The following is a 23909-nucleotide window of genomic DNA, read 5'->3' on the forward strand; positions in this document are numbered from 1 at the left end:
TCTTTAGAAGATCATGAGAAATGCAATAGACACAACGAGCGATGGGGGAGATGATGCCGAGAGAGGAACAAGGTATTACAATCTTTGACGGATATCGTTGTGGAATACGAGGAAGAGGAGACCGGAAAGGTTCCGAGTGACCAGACGGGGCCCAATATCTGGGTCTGATTTTGCAGGTTTACTATGTGACGGTTGGGTCTCCCAGCCGGATAAATCTGGCCGTGCTACGGTGCAGAGGGTTGTTTGTAATTTAATAAATTGTACACTTTTCGTCTATGCGCCTAACCCCCCTTTCTCCGGAGATAAATAGGAAGATAGGTATTTGTCTTTCTAAAACCCGAGGAATACCAATAGATAGAATGACCCCAGCTTGGGAAAGTCTTGGGGTTAGGGTTTGCCTTAGGTATCTCTTTAACCGGCATAAGCCATCCACGAAGTCACGACAGGGGCAGGGGGCCAATCAAAATGACCGTGACGACCAGTACCTCTATACACACCTAAATTAACATGTGATAGAAGTACCAACAGTCAGCATTATTATAAATCGCTATATTATACATTTTGCAGCCATACCTAGTCTGCTGACCTCGCGCATTTCCTGATATAGCCTTAAGATAACCTCCTTTTTTTGCCCTTTTAGAGGGTCAAGGCTGCCCTTGCTGTAAGCCTTTATAAGCAAGGCAATAAGAAGAGCTATTTCTGCCTCTATAGATATAATTAATATCTCTTTATAGGTAATTTTACTATACTTCTATATTATTAGTATCTTCCTCCTTCCCTATATAGTATCTCTTCCTTATGCTGCTATTAGTGCTATACTTATTAAAAATGGCATTATAAATAGCCTCTTTCTAGTCTTAAAGTATACTATAGGGCTTCTAATAAGGCTGCCAGGTCTTCTTCTATAAAATAAAGCTATTTATAAGTATAATATTAAGGAGGAAAGACTAAAGTAATACCTACTAAGGACTACATTAGAAATAATACTAATATAAGGTATAAGATCTTATTTAATTACTGCAGTTTATATAATTTATTTTATTATTATACTAGGCAGTAATAAAAAGAATAGGGATTATCTTAGCCTAATCTCTATTAAAGACCTCCTTTAGGAGTTATGCCTCTGCCTTTATGCCTCTTTTGGCAGGCAATTTCCTCTCTTTTAGTATGCAATTAAGAGGGGCTATGCTATGCATAGTTAAAAGGAAGTGTACTATAGAGCTATCCTTTTAAGTGATTTAAAGGACCTAGAGGGAAGGAAAAGAGATAAATTAGTAAAGAAAATATAAGTAAAGTTATTTATACCTATTTATCCTTTATTAGGATTAAATATACCTTATTATATAATAAAGGCTTACTATTAGGAAGCTTCTTAGTCTTTTTTATTTGCTTTATTATAATAGTAATACTATAATTAGGGTATATTATATCTATAGCCTTATATCTAAGCTGCTAAAAAAGGCAGAAAAGCTATAATAATAAGAAAAGGTTATTTATAAAGATATAATATATTATTATTAATAGCCTTTATAATAGGCAAATTATAATACTTTATATATTACTAAGAGGAATCTTAGTTTATAACTTTCCTTTCTTATTATATAGTATTAGTATCTCTAGCTTAATTATTATAGGTATAACTAATAATACCTTTATATATTAAAGCTACTATAGAAAGTAGCCTTATTATATAATAACCTAGACTTTAAAGCCTATTAGTATAGGCTTTCCCTTAATAAGTATTATCTCTTTTAATCTGCCTATAAATAGTATTATATACTTATTTATAATTAGATTAATCCCTAGAAGATAAAGCTTAATAAATACCCTTTATATATATTTAAATTACTTTTTAGCTGCTTAAGAGGTCTTTAAAAGATCCCTCTTATTACTTATATTAAAATTAATATAGTTAAAGGTATAAAAATACTATATAATTAGCTTAAACTTATATAATAATATAAACTTTATAAATAAATAAAGGGGGTATTAATCTCCTAGGCTAGGGGCCTTCTAATAGTCCTTAAGGGATATTTCCCTATAAATTCCTAGGTAAATAAGGATACTAAGCTATAGATAAGTTATTATAGTAGAGATACCTTCTTAAGTATATAAGTATAAGTGGTTAGAAAGGGGGGTATTCTAGCTATCTTTAATACTATTATTAGTATAAAAAAGAGCCTAGTTATTAGTATATTTAATTTATAATTATATATAGGAAATAGGTATAAAGAGCTAGAATAATTTAAGTAGTTACTAGGGCAGAGGGTTAATCTGAAAATTATAATATTCTAGGTTAAAAGGTTAAAAATTATTACTATAGCCCTCTTTAGGCAGAATATTAGGTATACTAGTAAGGTTATTAGTAGCTGCTATAAAAGGCAGGCTATTAAAGCTATAATTATCTATTATATATATCTCTTAGGAGCTTATTATTCTAATTAAGACTTATTAGGGTTAATTTATATAAGGATTTTAATGATTTTAATGGTATTAAAAGAAGAAGCTATCTGATAGGAACTTTATATACCCTGCAGGTACCTGTAAAAAAGCAGGGTAAGTGACCTCGTAGACGGCTTATGCCGGTCAAAGAGATAGGCTTAAAATAGGATAAAACATAGGCTAAGAGGTAGGCTAAGAGTAAATTAAAAATAAATAGCCTAGGGAATTTAATAAGCTTATATTTATACCTTAATTATTAGTCTTAGGCTGGTTTATATTTAAAGTATAATAATAAGTAGGGTTAGGGTAAACTTTTATATAAGCTATTTAGCTTAAAAAGCCAATTATATAAATTATATATATAAAATTTTAAGAAAGAATAATTAACCTAATAATTAACCTTAAGCTAACTTTAAGTATAAGTTCCTTAAGAATAACCTTAAGCTTTAACCTTAAATAAATAATAAGAATTAATATTATTATTAGAAATAATATAAAGTAAAGTAAAATAAAATTAAAGTTTAAACTTATTTTTTTAAGTTTATAAATTAATCTTAAAAGGTATGTTTACATATCTCTAAACTTTAATATAATTTAAATATTTATTACTTTTAAAATAGCCAAGCTTTATTAAGTTAATATTCTAATAATTAGTATACTTAAATTATCTATTATATTTATAATAATTATATCCTTTTATCCCTGTATATGTATTAACACAGTAAGACAGACTAATATAGGCCTGGCAATTCCGCGCCGTTGTCCCCAGACGCAAGAATATAAATATAGGATAAGACTCCGTTCCTCCATTCTATTTGTCTTTAAATAATCTCTTATCCTCTTCTACACTGCAACCTTCCGAAACGATCTTTATAATCTTAAATCTTTCCAAAGATGCCTGCTCCTCCTCGTAAATCTGCCCAAGAATGGGAAAATGTTAAAAGCTGATCACCAAGGAGTATTCACTCCTAGCAATCTGTCCAGCAAAATCGACACGGGGAACGTCTTGCGAGCATTTCTTCCAATCAACAATGACGAGGAGCGAAACCGAGTAACAGACTATCACAGATTTGCCACAGTGATAGACACCTGAGTCGTTTGCACGTGCCCCAATCTCATAAATGTCACATTCTCAATTGATCATACATACCGTGTAGCAAGACTAGCAGGCATCCAGCAGAAACCGTCAGGTTTTCTCCATCGAGAATCTGAAGGAGGGAACAAGAATTCCATTTTTACAATCAGAACTGAAAAATGAACTCGGTGGGTTTTATGTAATTGTCAATGGAACAATGCTTGAAGCTGTGGGGGACCTGGATGACACCGGCGTGTGGGAGTCTATCACAGTATCAGACCCAAGCTCAAATACCAACGTGCTCTTGCAGGCTACCCTGTACATGACCTCGTTCCAGGCACAAGGAATGGAAAACATTGCGACGAGGACCACACCAAGACTCGCAGAGCCTTCGTTAGTTTGGGACCCCCCGACGGCTAAGTGTAATACAAAGACTGTTCTGCAACAACTTGGCGCTACGACATCAGAAATACCTATCGCACAACGCAGAACCTTCCACTTTGCACCCCCTCTACGGTGTAAGCAATCCAATTTTCTAGTCACTGGAGACAGCATGGAGACTAACGATAGTATTTACAGTGCCCGACTGGGACCCGTTATACGCTGGTATGGTGAACAGCGCCGAATTCTCGATTTCCAGCGACATGGTCATGTGCACGAAAAGTCCAGCCATGGCCTTGTAGGCCTACTTTATAAGGTTATGTTCTATATGTTATTATGATCGGATTACCATGTTCGACATGGCCGGATCATCAATGCAAGTTTCTTTGGTCCAAGTCACTCGACAACTAGGTTGGAGCGCCTTTATCAGCGTGTTTGTCGTGGTTGTGACTCATCTTATCCTTGTCCTCTTAGTCATAAATGATGCCCCGACGCTCTGGACTCCCCGGCCGTTTTCAAATCCTATGGGCCTCTATCTCACTGCTCCTTGGGTCCGTTACAGAAGACTGGATCAGGGAGGCGGACGCGGTGGACGATAAGACAGTTGAGTTTTGGTTGAATGATCGGGGACTTCACAATGTTTTGTTAGGCATTGAGTATGTTAAGTGTCGGGTGTATCTTGTCAATAAGCAAAAGGTCTCATAGCTGTATATTGTTCCACTTAGAGGCTACTTAGAATAAAATTATCAATATCCAAAAATACTATTTCTCTAACCTGAACATACCGTGGGCGGAAGGAAAGAGCTATGGAAATTATCGAAACTGCCATTGGGGACTGAAAGGTTGACCCTACAAAAGGCTCACGAATGAAAACACAAGTGAACAAGCGTTCTTTTACCTCGATTTTCAAATTAAAGTTCACTGTGCTACTTTCCTCGCAATGCAATGATCTGCAGAGAATATCACACGTATTGAATAATCACTTGAATCCGGCCAAGAAGTCGAGTTTTAAAAGAAGACTAACACTAGTATTGGAATTGTTGCTCTAGCATCGTCGTCGACCATTTAGAGCTGGTTAGAAAAGCCATGCTTAAGCCTAGTAACTTATATGTCTGTGTAACCAAATTACCGAGAAGGATAGGATTTTGTTTCTCATGAGCACCTGTACCTTCTCACGGATGGCCAATACATTTTCTTGACAATTCCTTTCTGTGGCTCGGCGATCCCACCACACGGCCCTAGCTAGTAATATGGGTCCGTCAGACGGCGCCGGAGCCACGCAGGGCCTTTCGTAATCTGAGTGAGTGCTCCGAAGGCGTTCGGAGGAGGATTGTTTCCAGTTTTCTCATCCATCTGCCATCTGCAGATCAATATGGATACCATGCAGATCAAGAACGAGCTTGTTGGAGAGCTGAAATATAGCTGCAGAATGAAAGCGAATGACGATGCAAGAAGAACGCCACAGCTGCATCAGTGGGACAAAGGCGCTGATGCCCTAAACAACACCAATGACAGTTTGACACGGATCGGACTTAGTAAGTGCGAGAGATAAGATTTCGACCGCTTTGACTAGCTTACTGCAAACAACATGTAGAAGTGATCAACACAAGCTCCCGACACTGCTGCCCAAGCTACAGTGGATGGAAATTGCTGGGCGGCGTTATGAGGTGCATTCAAGGTTCACTAGTCCGTGGCTGCCATACCCCGCCTTATTACGTAGTAAGGGCCTGCTGGGACAGGGGACAAATATGAAAAGGGACTCGGACAACAAGGGAATCAATCATAGAGGAACGAATTTTCACTTTCTCAACCCCTCTCCCTGACTGCGGACCTTACAGCTATCGACCAGCTACTTTATTTGTTTCAGATTATCACTCCATAAATCAATCGATATGGGTGGCCTAGAGAGGCTTAAGAAATATCTCAACGCGAAAGAAAGGAAAGAAGTAAAAGAAGAGCCCAAAACGGCTTCATCACCAGTCGATAATCCGCGCCCATCCAAGCTTCCTGACAAAATTACAGATCCCCAACCACCTCTTGCCGGCAATGAATCAAAAAAAGAAAGCAAGCAGAACAAGCTCCAAGAGCAATTATGGAATGAGGCCTACGATAAGCTCCGAGAGAGTGGAAACAAGTACATCGCCCAATATGAAGAGATTCTCGTGTCCGAGCTCAAGAAAGACAACCCCGATACCGATTCAGCCTCACTTGGGAGCTCCCATGAGGGGCGGTGGCGTCACATGCAACGTCTCGTCCAGATCGGCCTGTCCAAGACTGAAAAGGAAGCCAAGATCTACGAGAAGGTGAACGATGGACTGGAACTCTTTGGCACAGTGAGAGCTCTAGTTGAACCAGCCGTATCAGCCGTTCCGCAAGCTGCAATCCCGTGGGTAGGAGTTTGTTTCATCCTTGAAGTCATTTCAAACCCCGCGAAGCAGCCAGGCATCCATCGCGAGGGGCTCCAGCACGTTCTTTCACGAGTCAATTGGTACTGGAACCTCGCAGAACTTCTCCTTGAAGACAATTTGGAGTCGAAGGAAGACGTTGAAGAGACCGCATTGACAAAACTACGACTTGAGCTCCAGCCACTTGTACTTGACTTGTACCAGAAGTTTCTTTGTTACCTGATAGAGAGTGTGTGCTACTTTCAAAAGAACCGGGCCACTGCATTCCTGAAGAGTGTGGTCAATATAGACTACTGGAATGGCAAGCTCAAGGAAATTGAGGCCTCAGAAAAAGAATTTGATAAGCATTCTCAGCAGTACAATACGACAGAATCCCGCGACAGGCTCAAGACTCTGATTATTGGTGTTAAAAGCATTGAGAAGGCTATCGATCGCCAGACCGAGCAGCAAAAGAAGCTCAATGAGGACGAAAGCAATAGACTGTGTCTTCGGGCTCTCTATATAACTAATCCACTCTATGATAAGGAGCGGATTGAGGAAGAGAAGGGTGGGCTTTTGTCTCATTGCTATTCCTGGATTTTCCTCACTGAGGGTTTCCAGACTTGGCAACAAGACCCTGATTACAAACTGCTTTGGATAAAAGGGGACCCTGGGAAAGGCAAGACAATGCTCCTTTGTGGCATCATTGATCGCCTTGATGAGACGACACCGAGCTTAATTTCATGCTTCTTCTGCCAAGCCACGAGGGATCATCAGAACAATGCTACAGCTGTTCTTCGGGGGATAATCTGGAGTCTTGCCCATCAACATCCTGCTCTAGTCTCCCATGTGCGCAGTGAATTTGACAGCGCAGGGGAGCAGGCGTTCAACGGACCAAACAATTGGGAAATTCTGTCATCCATCTTAAGGAGAATGATATCAGACAGCAGCAATCGGGCCCCTGAGGGTACCACTATCATAATCGACGCCCTTGACGAATGCACCAAAGACAACAAAAAACTCCTTGATCTGATTATGGACTTTTGCGGTAATGACAATTCTCAAGTAAGGTGGATTGTGTCGAGTCGTAACTGGGTGGAATTTCAAGACGCCTTTATGAAGAAAACAATGACCTCACAACGAGTCATTGTGTCTCTCGAAGATAACGAGGAAGTCAAGGCATCGATTAAAAATGCTGTTGATGCATTTATCGAGTTCAAGGTGGGAGAACTCGAGAGAATTAAGGAGACTAAACTCGACGCCGAGCTTCATAATATCTTCGCCGAAAAGTCCGGCAGCACCTTTCTCTGGGTGGCTTTAGCCTGTCAGAAATTGCTGGATAACGACATCGATGATTGGCAAATCCTCGATACACTGAAAGGATTTCCATCTGGCCTGAAAGACCTTTATAGGCGCATAATGCAGGAGGTCAAAGATTCCCGCCATGCATCGCAATGCAGGGACATCTTAGCAGTTGCCACCCTTGTGCACCGTCCTATATCATTGGGAGAACTGTCGTCTAGTGCCCAGTGCCTCTCCCAGCATTCGAATAGACTTGATGCCCTGAAGAAACAAGTCTTGCGTTGCAAAGGGTTTCTAGTTGTCACAGGAAACTTAGTCTTGTTTATGCATCAATCCGCGAAGGACTTCTTGTTGGAAGACCAGTTTGCAAAGGAGTTTATCTGGGAAGCTGAGAAGGAGGACCAGTTATCGGAAAACATTCTGCGTTGTCATCACACTATCCTAATTTCAATGTTGGAGACGATGAAGAAGACGCTCAAGTACGACATTTATGACCTTAAGAAACCGGGTGCAGATGTACTGGATATTGGCCGGAAGGATGCCTTGGATCCCCTGTCCCCGGTCAAGTATGCCTGTTGCTACTGGGCCGATCACATCTCGATATTCGACGACAAAGTTGCGTGTGCCACCCTCGAATTCCTCAAAATATCGGTGCTCTACTGGCTAGAGGCCTGTTCGCTCCTTGGAAAGGTGCCTATCGCAATGCTGGAAATTCAAAAGCTGCAGAATCTAGTGGTATGTCCCTGTTCCATATGTCATGCGTGCCTGTTCTAACGGAGTCCCAGCTTGGTACAGAATACCTCGAATTGATTAGTGTCCTGCGAGACGTCAATCGGTTCGCCCTGTATTTCAAAAGTGCAATCGAACAGTTTCCCTTACAAACCTATGCATCCGGGCTTTTCTTCAGTCCTAGAACTTCATTGGCAAGACAGACATTCAAACAACATATTCTCGAGACGTCATGGCTTAATCTACCTATTTCGGAAGACTGGGATCCTTGTGTTCAGACGCTCGAAGGCCATACATCTACAGTATCCAATATGGCCTTCTCTGGTAACGGCCAATGGTTAGCATCGACCTCTCATGATTACACAATCAGGATCTGGGACGTGGCGACGGGTGTTTGTCTACAGACCATAAACAGCCCTTATGTAGAGGTGCATGCAGTTGCATTTTCCAGTGACAGTTCCTGCCTTGCGTCAGCATCTGAAAACTGCACAATCGCATTTTGGGATACCAAGCCAAAGGAATTCATAAAGAGTCAAACAGTCGATACTCGAGGAACTGTTATTATTGGTCTTCTTTTCCCCCCGGATGGCGAATGGCTCGCCTCTTGGTCGTGTGAGCCGAAGGTTCAGATTCGGAATGCGAAAACGGGTGATTGCATTTACAGTATTACAGTTGAGCAACGACTTCCGATCGGACCTGAAATTCGGTTTTCCTTTTCATCTGACAGCCAGCGTATCTTGCTTGGCTCAGAACAACCTGGCGTCCGGGATATAGTTGGCTGCGAATGGACCAACTACCCTGAGATCCATCCGGAACGACTTTTAACATCAGCTTTCTCTTCAGAGGGAACATGGGTGGGACACGCTTTTGGCGAGCACGGTCATTCGATTTGGAAATTCACCGAGGTAGACTCCAATCGAGTGGTAGAATTACTGAGAGAAGACGGGTACGCGCTCCCGCCCTCAGGCCAATATCCAGCTGGGAGACCATTGCCAACACCGCAGAGGCCCTCAGCCATTTCAAATGACGGTAAACAGGTTGCAACGTGCACTGAATACCCATTCCGGCTCGCCATAATTGATGCCACTACCGGAGCCGTTGCATATGCAAACCTCCGAACTGCAACAGGGGCTGGAAGCGGTCTTCCCATGGCAATGGCCTGGTCAGCCGACAGACAGTGGCTCGCTGTAGGGGGAGTTGGAGCTAATGGCCAGATTGGAATATGGGATCCGAAGGCAATCAAAGATGGCAGCGAGACGAATGAAACTCGCAAACGCATACAAGCTATGGCAATTTCTACAGATGGTCAGAGGTTTGCCTCAGGTTCTGAAGCCGGCATTATCGAGATCGTGGATATGGCACGTCCAGGCAGCAGTTTGCTTACACTTGAGGGACACGATTCTCCTGTCTTTGCGATAATCTTTTCCCCATCAGGAAAGATGCTTGCAACTCAGTGCGCGTTCCTTGTCAAGATTTGGAACATCGAAGCGTCAGGGGTGTGTGTGCATACATTTGAGGCAGGTCAAGTAGACCTTCGACTCGCTACGATATGTCATTGGTCCATGGCATTTTCAACAGATGACTCACATTTCGCATTTAGTCAAGGAGAGCATATCATTGAAGTTCATAACCTGGCAGATCAGAGCATGTATGAACTTGAATCGGAAGATGTTTCGTGTCTAGTATTCTCGCCTGATCGGCTCTCTCTGGCAGCTGGAGATATGCATGGTAATATTAAAGTCTGGGACTTACGAACCAAAGACGCCCAGAAGCGCATATTCGAATCTGATGGCTGGTCACTTGCCATTGCCTATTCATCTGATGGAAAATTACTTGCACACGCAACCTCGACAGGGGAGATTTCCATTTGGCAAATCGCAGCAGAAAACTGCCTTCTGAAACTCAAGACTGAGTGGCAGATTGAACAATTATCGTTCAGCCCTGACAATAGATCACTCATGACTGATCATGGCCGTTTGATACCAGACTGCTGGCCTTCCAATATTGAAAGTCAGAATGATGGCATCCAGAACAATGACGATCAAAATGAACCCTCGAATGTACCGTTTGCCATTCAAGGCTATGGAATCGGCTTTCATGGAACTTGGCTGACGAAGGATGGTGAGAGAATTGTTTGGTTGCCACCTGAGCACAGGCCGAGCTCCAATGCCCTTGTCACGGAATCGGTTGTTGTAATTCGCAACAGCTCTGATCAGTTGATAATGTTTGGTTTTGACGATTGATAAAGTTAGGTATCAGCCTGTATGTCTGTTTGCGTAGGCATAGCTAGTCATGGCAATTAATCACGCACCAAGAATTGAGTAAATCTACTATATCTTGAGTACCTGAGCGTTGAAGGCTATGTAATAAAGTAGTATCCCTGTGTCTGATATTTTATTAAGCGTTCTAATTCCTATGCTTAAATAGCTTTCTGTAAGGAGTTTACTTCTAAGATATATCTCTCACATTGCTTCTGCTCGTTTCTTTAAGACACAAACCAGACCGTGCTGCTGTACGAACCAACGATTTATTATCACCCACTCAACCTTGGGATCCGCGAGCTCCATGATATACCATCTTAATAACTGCGGCACTACCTTGTGCATGTCCATAAGACAGATATTCTTACTTATATAAGTCTGTGACCACAGTCATATAGTTTAAAATTAACTTTAGTAGAATTGATTTTATTAACCTATATTAACCCTGGTAGGGTTAATTATTGCCGGGGTGTAGAGTTAACCTAATATTATTTTATATGCTGGAATACTAGTGCTAATTAGAATAGGGTTGTCTAGTATGTGATATATCCTATCTTAACTGCATGGTAGATATAGGTCTAAATCCAATAGAGAATATAGAATATAAAACTATATTCATAAAAACAAGGACCTAAATCTATTATGTATAATAGATATAAGGTATTATTATTAAAAGTTAAAAAGAATAATACTTAAGATAATATATTAATCTAACTTATAATTATAAAAATAATATATATAATAAGCAAGCAGGACAAATAAATAAGCAGGACACTGCATTATATAGCTAAAAATAACCTATCTTATAGTAAGTTAAATGTTAAATAAAATAGCTAAAAAATATAGAAAAAAATACTTTTTATAATGGTATAGTTAGCCTTATTAAATAATATTTTTTAAAGATTTTTAACTATTTTATTTTATGTAGAAAACCTTAAAATATAATGCATTTTATAGTATAAATAGACTTTAGAGTTATATAGCTATAAATAATTCTTTTTAAAGTTTAAGAAAAATAAGATAATTTAATTTAAGACTTATATATATGCTATTAAAATTATAGTTATTTTAGGCTTAATTTAAGCTTTTTATTAGCTTTTAAGAACTTAATCTTAAAGTATATAGGGTACTGTCCTGCTTGCTTGTTTGTCCCGCTTGCTTATTATATATATTATATTATGTTTTAATCTTAAGTTATAAAAACTACGTATTATTTACCATTAGTTAATTTGAAGTTTAATTAATTAATAGTAAATAATAATTATTAAATTATTATCCTTAAGTTAAATCATAAATTAATATTTAATTAATAATAAGTAGGAAATTAAAAATAAGTATATTATAATTTAAGTAATCTAATAAAGGAGGATTACAACTAAAAGAGATACTCTTAATATAATTAGTAGAATTTATAAAGACTATATATTATAGTATTAGGCATTATAACAGGGATCCATCGGTTTGAAACTATACTCTATAAGTATCTTCAAATTAGAACTTGGCAAAATTAGCTTATTAATTACTTAATTATAAAGCCGGAATACTGTGCTATAGAGGCTATTGTAGTCGGCACGACTAGCAGAGCTAAGCTAGAGAGCGGGTTGTTACCCTTAAATACATTTGTGACAGCCGAGAATAGTGTCATCGGGTTGGAAAAGTTCGTGAACCTTGCCCCAGCCGCCTTGTAGCTGGACAACTAACAGATTTGTCCTCCTTACTGCTTCAACATCTGCTGGTATAAGTGCTTCTGGCTTTGAGATAGTGTCGTCTAGTCGCATTCTTTTATCGAAAAACGAACTGGATGATAATGGGCTGCTATGCTGATAAGCTAAATGTGTGCGGTTTAGTAGGCCAGACGCAGCTAGAATATGCGCAGGGGGCACTGTCCTTCTCCCTTGCTTGCAGACAAATTGCGTGACAGCAGAGGCTAGCACGGCCCCTTTTGTGGTATCATATCGAGAGACCTGCGGGCATTTTTCACTTTCGTTTTTCCGGTTGTCAGCTCCTGACTTCAATATGTCTGGGGGCAACGCAGAAGTGCGACTTGACACAAAGTGAGTCACCATATAAATCCATTTATCATCCCAGCTCGCAATCCTCGTCCAAGTCTCATATGCTCGATAAGGCTTGATTTCCCTGCGGAATGAACAAGCCACAGCGCCGACAATTAGGTTGCATCGCTGGCCATTAAGGCCCTTTAGGAACAGTGGCCCGAAGAGAATACCGGAAAGATACGCGCGGGATACGTCGAGATCGGTGAAGTAGGTAGAATTCGATTTATGGAGGTTAAAGTCACACTCCATTAGTGGTGATCGAGTTGTAGATCCTGCTGCAAGGAAAATGTGACTGGGTCGAAATAAAGGCTTTGCCTTGCGATGTACAAGCATCCCAGCTGCGAGAGCGCGAAAAAAACGGAACTACCAAGCTTCAGGTCAATTGGTTGAGATCAGTAAAGTCAAGTACCACACTTACATGCCAAATCAAGGGCATATTCTTTAGGCCGAATATGAAAAGTAAACCTATTACCCATATCCATGCCTCCATGTTTTAGGTTTGGTGTTAACGCAGGTTTGAAGTTGGTCGAGGACTATGTTCGTGCATGAGACTTCACGGAAAAATAATTAGAGTAGGTGCCAAGAGGTTCAAGACGTCAGCGATACAGTAAATAAAACAGTTATTTTTCTAATTTAAAGCGATGTTCGAGAAATTCTCAACCCGCCCCCGCGGGAGACGCCTCGACCTCGGCAAAGGATAACAGCGGTTCTTAGTCGTATCACGCTCGAGAATCGCCGAGGCCAACGCCTGCGATACCCCACATCCAAGGCCATTAGTGCCCGGGCACCCGAGGAGAAAGGTGAACAAGACGGAGCGTCGCCTTGAATCTATTTTCCATAACACGTTAACTAAAGGTAGACAAGGGACCCTCGCATAAGGCAGACATTGAAAAGAGCTGAGCCTCGGTGATGCTTACCTCAGTGGACAAATTGAAAGATGGAGGAACTTAGCAATTGCAGGCATTGCAAATGTAAACACACCAAAACCAGGCGGCACTTTGGAAGAGAACGGCAAAGATAAAACTATGTAGATGACTCATGCCGAAGCGGTTGATTTGTTAGAATCGGACAGCGGGAATCACATGGCAATTGTCATTACTATTATGTGTCCAGATATTCCTGCAATATGCATGGTTGAAGCAAGTTGTCAAGCAAGCTAGTCAGTGATAGTAAAGCGTGCTAATCGAGAGCGAACCCATAAGTCAAGTCATTACATGAAAGTCTCTTGGACAATTCAGACCCATTCCTGGCTTATCTTGGACCGGTACCTGTTCATACAGGACCATAAGAATGCCGTTGGACTTTGATCAGGATGTTTTTCGACTTATTTGTCGATGAGTATGAAAGAGATTAAATGACTTAATTCCTTTATGAGCTGCTTCCCAAGGATCATTTCAATGCTGGAGATATCGTTTTGTATCTCTTGAAAGCCTCTTGCAAGCGCTCCAAAGAATACGAATGATTGAGATTAGTTTGTCGCCATAACCACGAATGAACAACAAAATGATTAAGGAAGCCAAAAGTCGAGACGATGGTCAGCAAACAATGCACACTAGCCATAGAAAAGTAAAGTCGTCAGAATCTGAGGCCAATCTTTAAGGGAAGAAGCAAAAGTTGGTCCAAGATTCAAGCGCGCATCTAAAGGCAAGGAATATGCTACCCGAACGATGTACTTAACTACCATGCATAGAAACAACAGCATCAGGCAAAGCTTAATAGTATCTGAAATTTAAGAGAATACGACAAACAAAGCAAAGCAACTCTAACCTGCTCTCCCTTGCAGCCCTTCCGACCTTACAACATGCTCTTGGAAACTTCTTCATCGCCTGCCTCACTGCTAGATCTGATAAAATCTCCTCAGCACCACCCAATATTGCATCAGTCTTATAGTTTCGCTGAAAGTTCTCAACACACCTTCCCATACCAGTTGTATCAAAGCGCGGCCGCCAAAAATATTCACTGCTTCATCGGCGAGTTCGTGAGCTACTCTAGTAGTGAAAGACTTGAGTAATGCTAAGTGGCCGCCAAGGTGGGTTGCTTGTTCCATGTATGACATTCTGACCATCTGCTCGGTGAACTGCTCTAACCATGCCTGCGCTGCCTCAACTCTCGCAATCATCTTGGCGAGCTTTGACCGAATTGCGGGCTGGTCAACCAACCTGCGCTTGAAAACTATTCGCTGGTACCACCATTTGAGACACTCCTCGACAATACCTCGGGCGCCTCGGATGGATCCGCAAATCATGGCGAAACGTTCATTGTTGAAGTTGCTCATAATGACGGTGAATCCCTGATGCTCCTCGCCAAACAGATGATCAACAGGAACCATAGCCTTGTCAAATTGCCCGTAAGCAGTACCCGCTGTAGCGGAGTAGGATGGTTTGATAGACTTCGTTGTAACGCCTTCACTCCTTGGGATAAGAAGAACAGAGAATCCTCTGCCTGTATTGCACCCAGTGATAAAATAATCGACATATTGACCATTCGTGATCATTTCTTGGAGCCGGATACGACATAATGTTTGCCATCTGGAGTTTCGTTGCAGTCGTCAGAATTCTGGTACCTTCACTAACGGCGAAGGCCTCGCTAATTGCAAGACACAAATCTTCTTCCTCCCCGCTAGAGCTTCGTTGATAACACTTGTTCTGAGATCTCCATGAGGAAGCCAGTGTACCACCGCGGTAAGGCCAATGACAAGACCACCCAGCATTCCATTTGCGAAGCCTCATGCACCGATCCTAGCAAGTTCTTGTGAAACGACCAGCTCGTAGAAAAGGTCAAAGTCCTTGCCCTGAATAACACTACCTAGGAGGGTACGTTCATGGAGATGTTCCCTTAGGCCTAGACGCATGGCATGGATGTTTTCTTTTGCCATCCTTCAAACAGGTTTTTGTCTGATATATGTGTCATTCCTCTCTTTTTCTTGAGCTTCAGGTATTACGTATATGTCGACGAATTTTCTCGTGGCTTGTTGTAGTCGGGGCTGCTGAACTCTGGACGAAGCCACAGAGACTTGGCATACGGAACGGGATTAAGGTCTCCAGGTTTAGGTTCAAAACTTCTGGTGTTTCATTATCAGGAGTGCTTATGCAAAGGTCTGCATATTTTTGGAGGGCTTTATGGCGATGAAGATTGTAGAAAGCCGCTGTCGCGACTTGCCAGCTACCTGCTCGAGGATCACGTTACCACCAGGGTGAGCCTCGGCAAAGTCAGTGAGATCATAGGCCTAAATATTGCATACCCTCAGTAGTTGCTTCTCTGTAAACAAGAATTGCACAAATACCTCGTAATCTACGATGCACCAAAGATCTTCTGGTTTGTTGTGACGAGAAACTCCTTCTCGTGTAATGCCTGTTGTCGACAACATGTAAAGTTGGCCAACAATACGTTCCTCAACTAAACATTGGACTTCAGGGTCAAAGAAAAAGGCTCTTGAGATAGAGAGATTAAACTATCTAAGTGCAGAGTGTCGTATTATTTACTCTAAATTGCTTGCCAGGGGGCAGTAGATGATTCGAATGTTTCATGGCGTTTGGTCATGTTCGATTCCCGAGCATAAATTAGTTCATGTTTTGCCAAGGCTGTTTAGCGAGTTGCAAATGAACTGCTACTTCCGAGAATCGAACTCTGGGCCTGGATACATGTGACATACCCTCAAACTTGGCATATTGGTGCTTCTCTATATTAGATTACCTTGTTGTCTTTCTTATGAGACATAATTGATCGCCTGAACGCTCAGGAAATACCTAGGTGGTCGATGAGCACCCTCATACTTCACCCTCGATAATCACGAGTTAGTGGAGCTTATCTAACCAACTTTTCAATGTTATAAGAAAAACTCTCAGATGGAGCTTAGCCTCAATGGTCATTCCCCTAGATACAATAATGCTTAATCATAAGGAAACCCTAGCTAAGTCATATACTCGTGTTCAAGGATACAACTTTTGTCTTGACTACCGTTCCTAGTAATGACGTACTGTAATATCAGAACTTAATAGCAAAATTCTTGAGAATAACTAATACATCAGGTCCTTGGCATATCCTCCGTCTATAAATTGGATTTTGACTTTGTGCTATCAACGCGAAACACCTCCTCGTCCTCTTCCGGCACTGTTAATACTGGAAGTGTAGCTGGGAGCATCCGTCGCGGATTTGCCCCAGGCACCACGCTGTATTTGGAGAAATCAGTTACTCCTTTCTTACGGAGGAAATCTTCGTCAAGCTCAAGACATCCGCTGATCTGTTCTGGAGGCGTCCTGAGCATCTCTAGGATGGCATCCGAGAAGATTGTCTGGCAGTTCGTTAGCTCCTTGCGGTGGCTTAATTGAGCAACGGTGTGGACGAACCGGCGTTCTCAATTCAGACAGCAGCTCTGGGTCAGGCGTTGCTGCTGATTGAATACCCTGTTGACGTCAGTACCAGTGGCAAGTTATTATGAATTTAAACACAACGTACCACAGCAGGCCAGATGCTGGTGATGGCCATTTCTTTCTTACCTTCTCTTCTCCAGTCCATGGCCAATCCTTTTGTAAGTACAGACATTGCGACCTTTCCCATTGCATACGCTGTCTTTCCTCTGAAGAAGCGAGAGTAGATGGGTGGGCTGACTACTATGATCCGGCCCTTCCAGCCGTTACGCTCGAAATACGGAAACGCAGCCTGGACGGTAGCGTATAGGCCTTCCATGTTCACACTGGAAAGGAGCTGGAAGCGCTTTAGGGGCGTTTTTTCAACCGAGGACCACCAAATGGCACCTGAGTTATAAATCAACACATCCAGTGATCCGTACATTTTCACCGTGGACTCAATCATATCCTTGATGCTTTCAGGACTTCTCGTATCAACCTGGATCGCCGTTGCTTCTCCGCCAGCTTCACGGATTTCGTGAGCTACAGTGGTAATAGTTGACTGTTTAGAATTTGGGTCGGGGGGGAAAGGAGACGTCTTTGTCGCATCGCTAACGGATTTAGCTGCCACAACGACTGCGAACAAGTTAGTTCCAGAGCCACTAAGCTAGACAAGCTGCGTGTTGTACCTTTGAACCCATTTTTAGCCAGGTCAATAGCTACTTGACGGCCAATGCCGCGAGATGCGCCAACGACCAGGGCGACAGGTTGCGATAGTTGAGACATTTCAGAACGTCGGTAGTGGTCCTTGGCTCGCAAGATGTTTATTCAGTTGGTTGTACGTGGCAGTATTTTGAAGAAGAACTTCTGTTCCTTTCTTTTTAGATCAGGCTTGTTGCGATGATGAGCATTCCATGGCCGTAAGATGCCGAGGTCCCTCGAGTTTGCGGGATAAGCTATAGTGTCTGCGCGTGCGTTTCGAAGTACTCTCGGGATTGTAACACCTCGGAACTGTTCCCCGGGCGTGAGACACCAATTTCCAATGGAGCCAATGTTCCTCGGATTTTGGTGTCGTCGCGGGCCCACTCATCATTCTGCCGCCGAGGAAATTTTGCACCCAATTTAAAGTGAAGAGAATAATTGGTTATGTTTTATCGACCCGTCTTGACCAGGCGAGAGTTGAGTAGTCTACTCTTAGTTACTATTATCCGATGGCTCTCTGATCGGAGTTGTTGCTCTGGCCAAAGCATTGTTCAAAAGCAACCAGGTCCGAGACAAACGATAAAACAGTGTCCAAGAATCAACTACACATCTGGCGCGACCGGGAATCCAAAAGGAGTGGTGCTGGCACATCGGAATGCTGTTACGTCTACTAGTCGTGCGATGCTCGTGACAAAGTGTGGAGCTAACGATGTCATCTGTTCGTTCTCCCTCTTGCACACATCTATCAGTGTGTCACAGAGCACGCAGCTCTCTGGTCTGGAAATGCGACTGGTTACTCCCATGGAGACATTTCAGCACTTATTGAGGACATGAAATTGTTGCGACCAACAGCTTTCACAGCTGTTCCGAGGCTTTACAATCGTTTTGGTACCGCGATCAAGCGGCAACTATGGATAAACTAGGGGTGACTGGAGCCTTTGCCGCGTCGTGTGGTTTCCATAGAAGTTCAAGACATCTCACAGAACTCTTCAACCGCTACCAACAAGCATTCTCTATACGATCGTCTCTGGTCCAGGAAAATATCTTCGCAATTCGGGTTCGACCGCTGTAAGACGATGTGTCTGCAGCCGCTCATTTGGATTTGGATCCTTCACTCCATCGTCTTCTCTGTATAGTGTTTGCCAACAAGTTTATCCAAGCCTATGAGCTCACAGAAACATATTCGATGGCTTTGGGCCGACTTGATAATGATTATGCAGTTGGTAGCTGCGGTGCTGTAACACCGGCATGCGAAGTCAGCCTTCCAAGATGCTCAAGCCATAGACCTACTTTGCCACAGATTTTGTCGCAACCTAAGAGGTGAGCTGCGTATCCGTGGACCGTCAACATTCAAGAGTTACTTTGGGAATGAGTCCGAGACTTCGAAAGCACTGGACTCTGATGGTTGGTTTCACACTGGTGATATATGCTCGGTTGATGAGCGTGGTTGATTCCCATTGATAGATCGTCTTAAGGACTTCCGCAAGCTATCCCACGGGGAGTATATTTCACAGGAATGCATTGAGAATATTTATCTCAGAAATTGCTCCTGGTTCGCTGCCATTTACGTCCATCAAGGCCTTCATAGCGGTAGATCCCGAGTCATTTACTGATCTCGCATCCAAGGTTACAGGAGACGCCGTTGATCGTGGCAACATCGACTCATTGCTTAAAGCTCTGGAGAACAGAAACGCTGTGAAGGTAGCCATTGAGGTACTTGGGAAAGTTGAGAAGGAATCCAAATCTAACTTGTACGGGCGGGTTGGATTTGTCAAGCTGATGCTAGATCCGCTCACATCAGAAAACGGGCTACTTACACCTACGTGGGTTCATGTATTCTTCCTTGTCGATATGCAATCTGATCTGACTCTGCATAGATTATAACTCAAGCGTGCTCAGATTGCTCGTAATTACAGGGTATTATTGATGAGTTATACGAGCGGATAAATGAGCAAGAGAGTCGTGAGGAGAAGGGCGAGTAGCGGCTTCGAACTCTAAGCTTTTTCGGAAAGTCGAAGTGTACATAAACGCTACGTTGGTTCGGAGCCTAATGTGCTCATTGGTCCTAGCCACCAAAGCAATCATATGAATATAACAGCCTAGTATGTAATTGACAATTCTGCTCATCGTGCTCATCAGCCCTTTGCAGCATCTTGAGACTTCTGGAAGAGAGCCGCGAATAACCCACATCGATTGAGGAAGGGTGGTTTAAACATCAATAAACATGAAGTTGGTCGAGGTGATTTGATCGAGGAGACGGATGGTGACGTTCAAGATGGAGTAGGTTGATTTGATTTCACAAATAAATTCACGACCTGCAAGCGGTATAAAATCGCAACGAAAGTTGAATCGCTTGAATGGCAATTAAAATTGTGCTAACAGAAAGACATTGCCACACGCTAGTCTCTTATTGAGATCCCATCAAAGGCCTCTAAGGGCCAAATAACATCGTAGAATTATTGAGGGAACAACTTTCGGCAGGCTGGCAACACAATTCGTTAGACAGGAGGTACGAAATTTGCCTGTATGGACCTGCCCCCACCCCGGGACCCAGCTGAAGGTGCAGTCAGTGAGGTCTTCAAGACACCTTCTCTGCGCCTTTGCATCCACGCAAATACCGTATCCTCGAGATACACTCTGCGAAGCACTCTGAGTTGTCTGACGTTGAGAAATACCGCGGTGGTATTTATTGGCGTATTCGTTCTGAGATCCCTCGGGTGCGAGATTTAAGAGCCGCGGTCGAAACGCATCAGTAACCGGCGGAGCTTCAGTCCAACGTTGACCTGCCGAGGTATTGACGCCCCTAGTCTAATGCGACACCACTTTTCTGCATCAGAATCGCCAACAGAAGTTATTAACGACATCTTCGCTGAATTATCATCTCACTTAAGACGGACTTGTAGACTTAAAAAGAACTGATCTTGACAATCCCTCCGGCTTGCGATCATAAACAGTGCAGAGTCGATTCTAGCAGCTTTAACGTCCTCATAACGACAGCAATCATGCCTTCACACGACAAGAAGATTGAGGCGTATATTGATTGCGGTAAGTTGTCTACCTCGACCTTGATCATCACTTCGAGGGCTTATGCCATTCCAGTTTCACCTTATAGCTTTTACTCGTTTTCCTATCTTCGCGAGAATAGACGCGCTCTTGAAACCCAGGGCGTAGAAGTCGAGTGAGTGCAGAGGAGAAAGACAAAACCATGAATCAGTTCTTATGTGCTAATTATCTAGATTCATTCCCGTGTTTCTTGGGGGGATTAACGTCGGCAGTGGTAATGTGCATGTAGTCTTGCGTGAAGATCCGCTGTTGATAACAGATTGAACAGGAAATAAGCCGCCATGGACTCTTCCGGCCAAGGCGAGCTATTCTATTTATGACGGTAGGCGAGCTCAAAAGTATTTTGGACACAAATTCGAGACTCCTGATTTTTTCCCGATTCTCTCATTGCTGGTATACTCCCAAACTTTCTTCCCGCAGGAATGTATTCACGATCTGACATACTACTTCAAACAATTTAGCCTCAACGCTGTCTTACATATGTCAAGATGAAGCGCCCCGAGAAACTCGAGGATTTGTTCCAGTCATGCTTTGAGTCATTGTGGCTTGAGCACCTCGACCTGGCAAAGCAGGAACACATGCGCACTGGGCTCCTTAAAACGTTCAACAAGCAAGAGGCGGAGGAGATCCTGAACGCTGCACAAACATCCGAGATTAAGCTAGCCTTGAATGACGTGACCAAGCATGCCGTTGAAGATCTTGGTGCGTTTGGATGCCCGTGGTTCTGGGTGCACGATGGCAAGGGAAATGCGGAACCGTTCTTTGGAAGTGATAGGTTTCACTACATGTGGGACTACTTGGACATCCCACACCGAGACTTGGAGCTTCGGGGCCCGGTCTCTGGAAAGCTGTAAATGATTTCTCTTATCATATATTCCGACAAGAACGGCTTGTATCCACCTCCTCCGTAGTGTATTCGTTAGTATTGAACCCTGCAACACGCAGCAATATGTGGTGGTGCAGACCGTCGCAAAACGCTTGATCAAAGAGGTCTATTCATTCATCTCGGATCGCGTCAATATACGAACACATCACCCAGAAAGACTGCGGAAATCATCTAGATCCACATCCATCAGTTGCGCCCATCAAGCTGCCGTTCTCGTTTGTGTGCCACTGGTGTTTTTTTCCAGATGCAAGCTATCCTATCTTCCATTTTCAAACTTCCTCGGGTGTGTCGGGTTGCTTGAGCTCCTCGGTAGCCGGGAAGTGTGGATCATTTGGAAACAGGGATGACTTGCAGGCTACTACCTCGGTAAAAACTGCTGGAGCCCAAATATGCTGGAGCCAATGCATGTGACAATTCTGTCCCTGGACCCACTTTCCATATATAAAAATCGCCGAGGCGGAAGGTGGATGTGTACGACCCGGCCCGATACCACCTGAATACCTACAAGCCGTCCATTTTCGCCGAATCTTTTCACGATGTTGAGGCAAACTTCTCCTACAGCAAACCGACAAGCATTGCGCAAACGTCTTGGAGGCGCTTGTAAGGCCTGCCATAATAGGAAAGTGAGGTGTAGCCTGGCCAAGTCTGGCCCACCCTGCACAAACTGCTCACTGGATGACAAAGAATGCGAGCCTCGAGTTCGCAAGTCACAAAAGTCAGTCGGACCCTCTGCTCAACAAGCGCACTCCAGGACATCCGCCTCGGCTACTCTTTCGCGACAAGCGTTGCCGGAGTCATTCAGTCTCTTTCGTAGCCATGACCAAACAGATGATTCCATAACCGTTGTTCCATCACTAGAATCAGAGCTAGACGTACGTCCGGCGACCAGTGAATCTAATCGTACTGTCCTAGGGATCAACAGCATCGGGAAGCCAGGCGACTTATTGAGAGGCCCAGATGGCACCTATGCCATTGCTTCCGAGGCCGTAGCAGCCTGCAGTGAGAGGTCAAATGCGTCATGCTCCAGCAATTATCGCCCATTCCCATCGCATTTCAGCCACTTTGAGGAAGACGACGCGCTGAACACAGACTCACTCCCAGCTGATACGCCTATGTATGGTATGAGAACCCGTTCCTATTTCTCCCTTGTTGCCTCACTCAAGAAAACTCGCGCCATGCTCCGCAGAATTGGGATTGACATCCATAACTCTACCATAGGTGATCCCACAGGCGTTTGCGCAATCGCAAACATTTGCGAACCGGAAGGAGCAGACAAGAGCGGCCACTTTCTTCTCCCAAATGGTATAGTTGCCTCACTCGATCCGGAAGATCAAGAATACTTGCGACGCAAGGGGGCATTCGTATTCCCTGAAGCTCGGGTACGTGATAGCTTGGTTCGAGCATACTTCCATTATGTCCATCCGTTCTTTCCCATTATCGACGTTCAAGACTTTCTTCACAAACATGAAAGCGCCACACTCGATAGGGTTAGTGCTCATCTGTTATGGTCCATGTACCTCGCAGCATGCAACGTAAGTTCAAAATGTTCATAGTCCAGTTCGACATTGGCCATACTTATCCTTGCTAGTTCTTGGTGGAGGACGTAGTTCGGGCAGCTGGATATGCAACTAGAAAGGAAATGAAGCGCTCGATATATCGAAAGGCAAAAGTATGCCTAAGCTCATCATTATGTGTATCTCAAATCAAGGCTAACACTATAGCGTAGGCTCTATACGATATGCAACACGAAAAAGACAGAACCACACTGATACAGGCTGTGCTGCTGATGGGTTTTTACTCATCCGACACTGAAGATAAGACAGGTCCGTGGCATTGGATCGGAGTCGCTATCGGTCTAAGTCAGACAGCTGGACTCCATCGAAACCCTCACTCCACGGCAAGCCGTATACCGCAGCACCGTCAGAGACTCTGGCGTCTTATCTGGTGGTCATGCGTCCATCAAGATGTATGGTTCTCCGTTGGTATGGGCAGGCCAGTACGTATCAACTTGGACGATTGCGACACACAACTACCAGTCGCGGCTGATTTGGATGCGCTAGCAATAGGTGTTCCGGACACACTTCGCGAAAAGTACCTTCCAGCTGGCATGCCCGACTTGTCCAAGCTCTTTGTTGAGTTGATAAACCTCGCAATCATCCAATCAAATATACTATCAACGCATTACCGAGCTCGCCAGATTAGGCCGAGTATAGCCGATGTGGTGGAGGTCGAGAAGCGAATATCAACAGTACATAGAAAAGCGAGCTGGTTCATAAGCTCCGAG

General features: G+C 43.2%; 6 protein-coding genes across 8 annotated transcripts; 4 read left to right on the top strand and 2 right to left on the bottom strand.

Annotated features, from left to right (window-relative positions):
- Window positions 1-3734: 3734 nt before the first annotated feature.
- FOXG_17205 (uncharacterized protein) lies at window positions 3735-4200 on the top strand (the record flags this gene model as incomplete). Its single annotated transcript, XM_018397223.1, has 2 exons — window positions 3735-4035; window positions 4097-4200. The coding sequence occupies 2 exons, from the start codon at window positions 3735-3737 to the stop codon at window positions 4198-4200; spliced, it is 405 nt and encodes a 134-aa protein (XP_018258130.1).
- Window positions 4201-5663: 1463 nt separating this feature from the next.
- FOXG_17206 (uncharacterized protein) lies at window positions 5664-10556 on the top strand (the record flags this gene model as incomplete). Its single annotated transcript, XM_018397224.1, has 2 exons — window positions 5664-8319; window positions 8370-10556. The coding sequence occupies exons 1-2, from the start codon at window positions 5791-5793 to the stop codon at window positions 10554-10556; spliced, it is 4716 nt and encodes a 1571-aa protein (XP_018258131.1). The 5' UTR covers window positions 5664-5790.
- Window positions 10557-14465: 3909 nt separating this feature from the next.
- Window positions 14466-15338, bottom strand: FOXG_17207 (uncharacterized protein; the record flags this gene model as incomplete). Its single annotated transcript, XM_018397225.1, has 2 exons — window positions 14466-15156; window positions 15202-15338. 2 exons carry the CDS (start codon window positions 15336-15338, stop codon window positions 14466-14468), a joined length of 828 nt encoding a protein of 275 aa, XP_018258132.1.
- A 1338-nt stretch (window positions 15339-16676) lies between these two features.
- FOXG_17208 (oxidoreductase) lies at window positions 16677-17760 on the bottom strand (the record flags this gene model as incomplete). The annotated part of the gene is made up of 4 exons (XM_018397226.1): window positions 16677-16919; window positions 16975-17031; window positions 17084-17610; window positions 17664-17760. The coding sequence occupies 4 exons, from the start codon at window positions 17758-17760 to the stop codon at window positions 16677-16679; spliced, it is 924 nt and encodes a 307-aa protein (XP_018258133.1).
- Window positions 17761-20678: 2918 nt separating this feature from the next.
- On the top strand, window positions 20679-21593 carry FOXG_17209 (uncharacterized protein; the record flags this gene model as incomplete). Its single annotated transcript, XM_018397227.1, has 5 exons — window positions 20679-20721; window positions 20776-20854; window positions 20913-20953; window positions 21008-21132; window positions 21201-21593. The coding sequence occupies 5 exons, from the start codon at window positions 20679-20681 to the stop codon at window positions 21591-21593; spliced, it is 681 nt and encodes a 226-aa protein (XP_018258134.1).
- Window positions 21594-22113: 520 nt separating this feature from the next.
- FOXG_22748 (uncharacterized protein) lies at window positions 22114-23901 on the top strand (the record flags this gene model as incomplete). Of its 3 annotated transcripts, none has more annotated exons than XM_018403162.1 (5): window positions 22120-22340; window positions 22538-23157; window positions 23214-23294; window positions 23352-23832; window positions 23882-23901. In XM_018403162.1, the coding sequence occupies exons 1-5, from the start codon at window positions 22301-22303 to the stop codon at window positions 23899-23901; spliced, it is 1242 nt and encodes a 413-aa protein (XP_018258137.1). In that variant the 5' UTR covers window positions 22120-22300. The 3 variants fall into 3 exon arrangements, with proteins under 3 accessions (XP_018258135.1, XP_018258137.1, XP_018258136.1); XM_018403161.1 differs by having other exon boundaries at window positions 22127-22744; window positions 22844-23157; XM_018403160.1 differs by having other exon boundaries at window positions 22114-23157.
- Window positions 23902-23909: the final 8 nt, after the last annotated feature.

The sequence above is a fragment of the Fusarium oxysporum genome, chromosome 10, assembly GCF_000149955.1.
Source record: "Fusarium oxysporum f. sp. lycopersici 4287 chromosome 10, whole genome shotgun sequence".
Classification (NCBI taxonomy): Eukaryota; Fungi; Ascomycota; class Sordariomycetes; order Hypocreales; family Nectriaceae; genus Fusarium; species Fusarium oxysporum.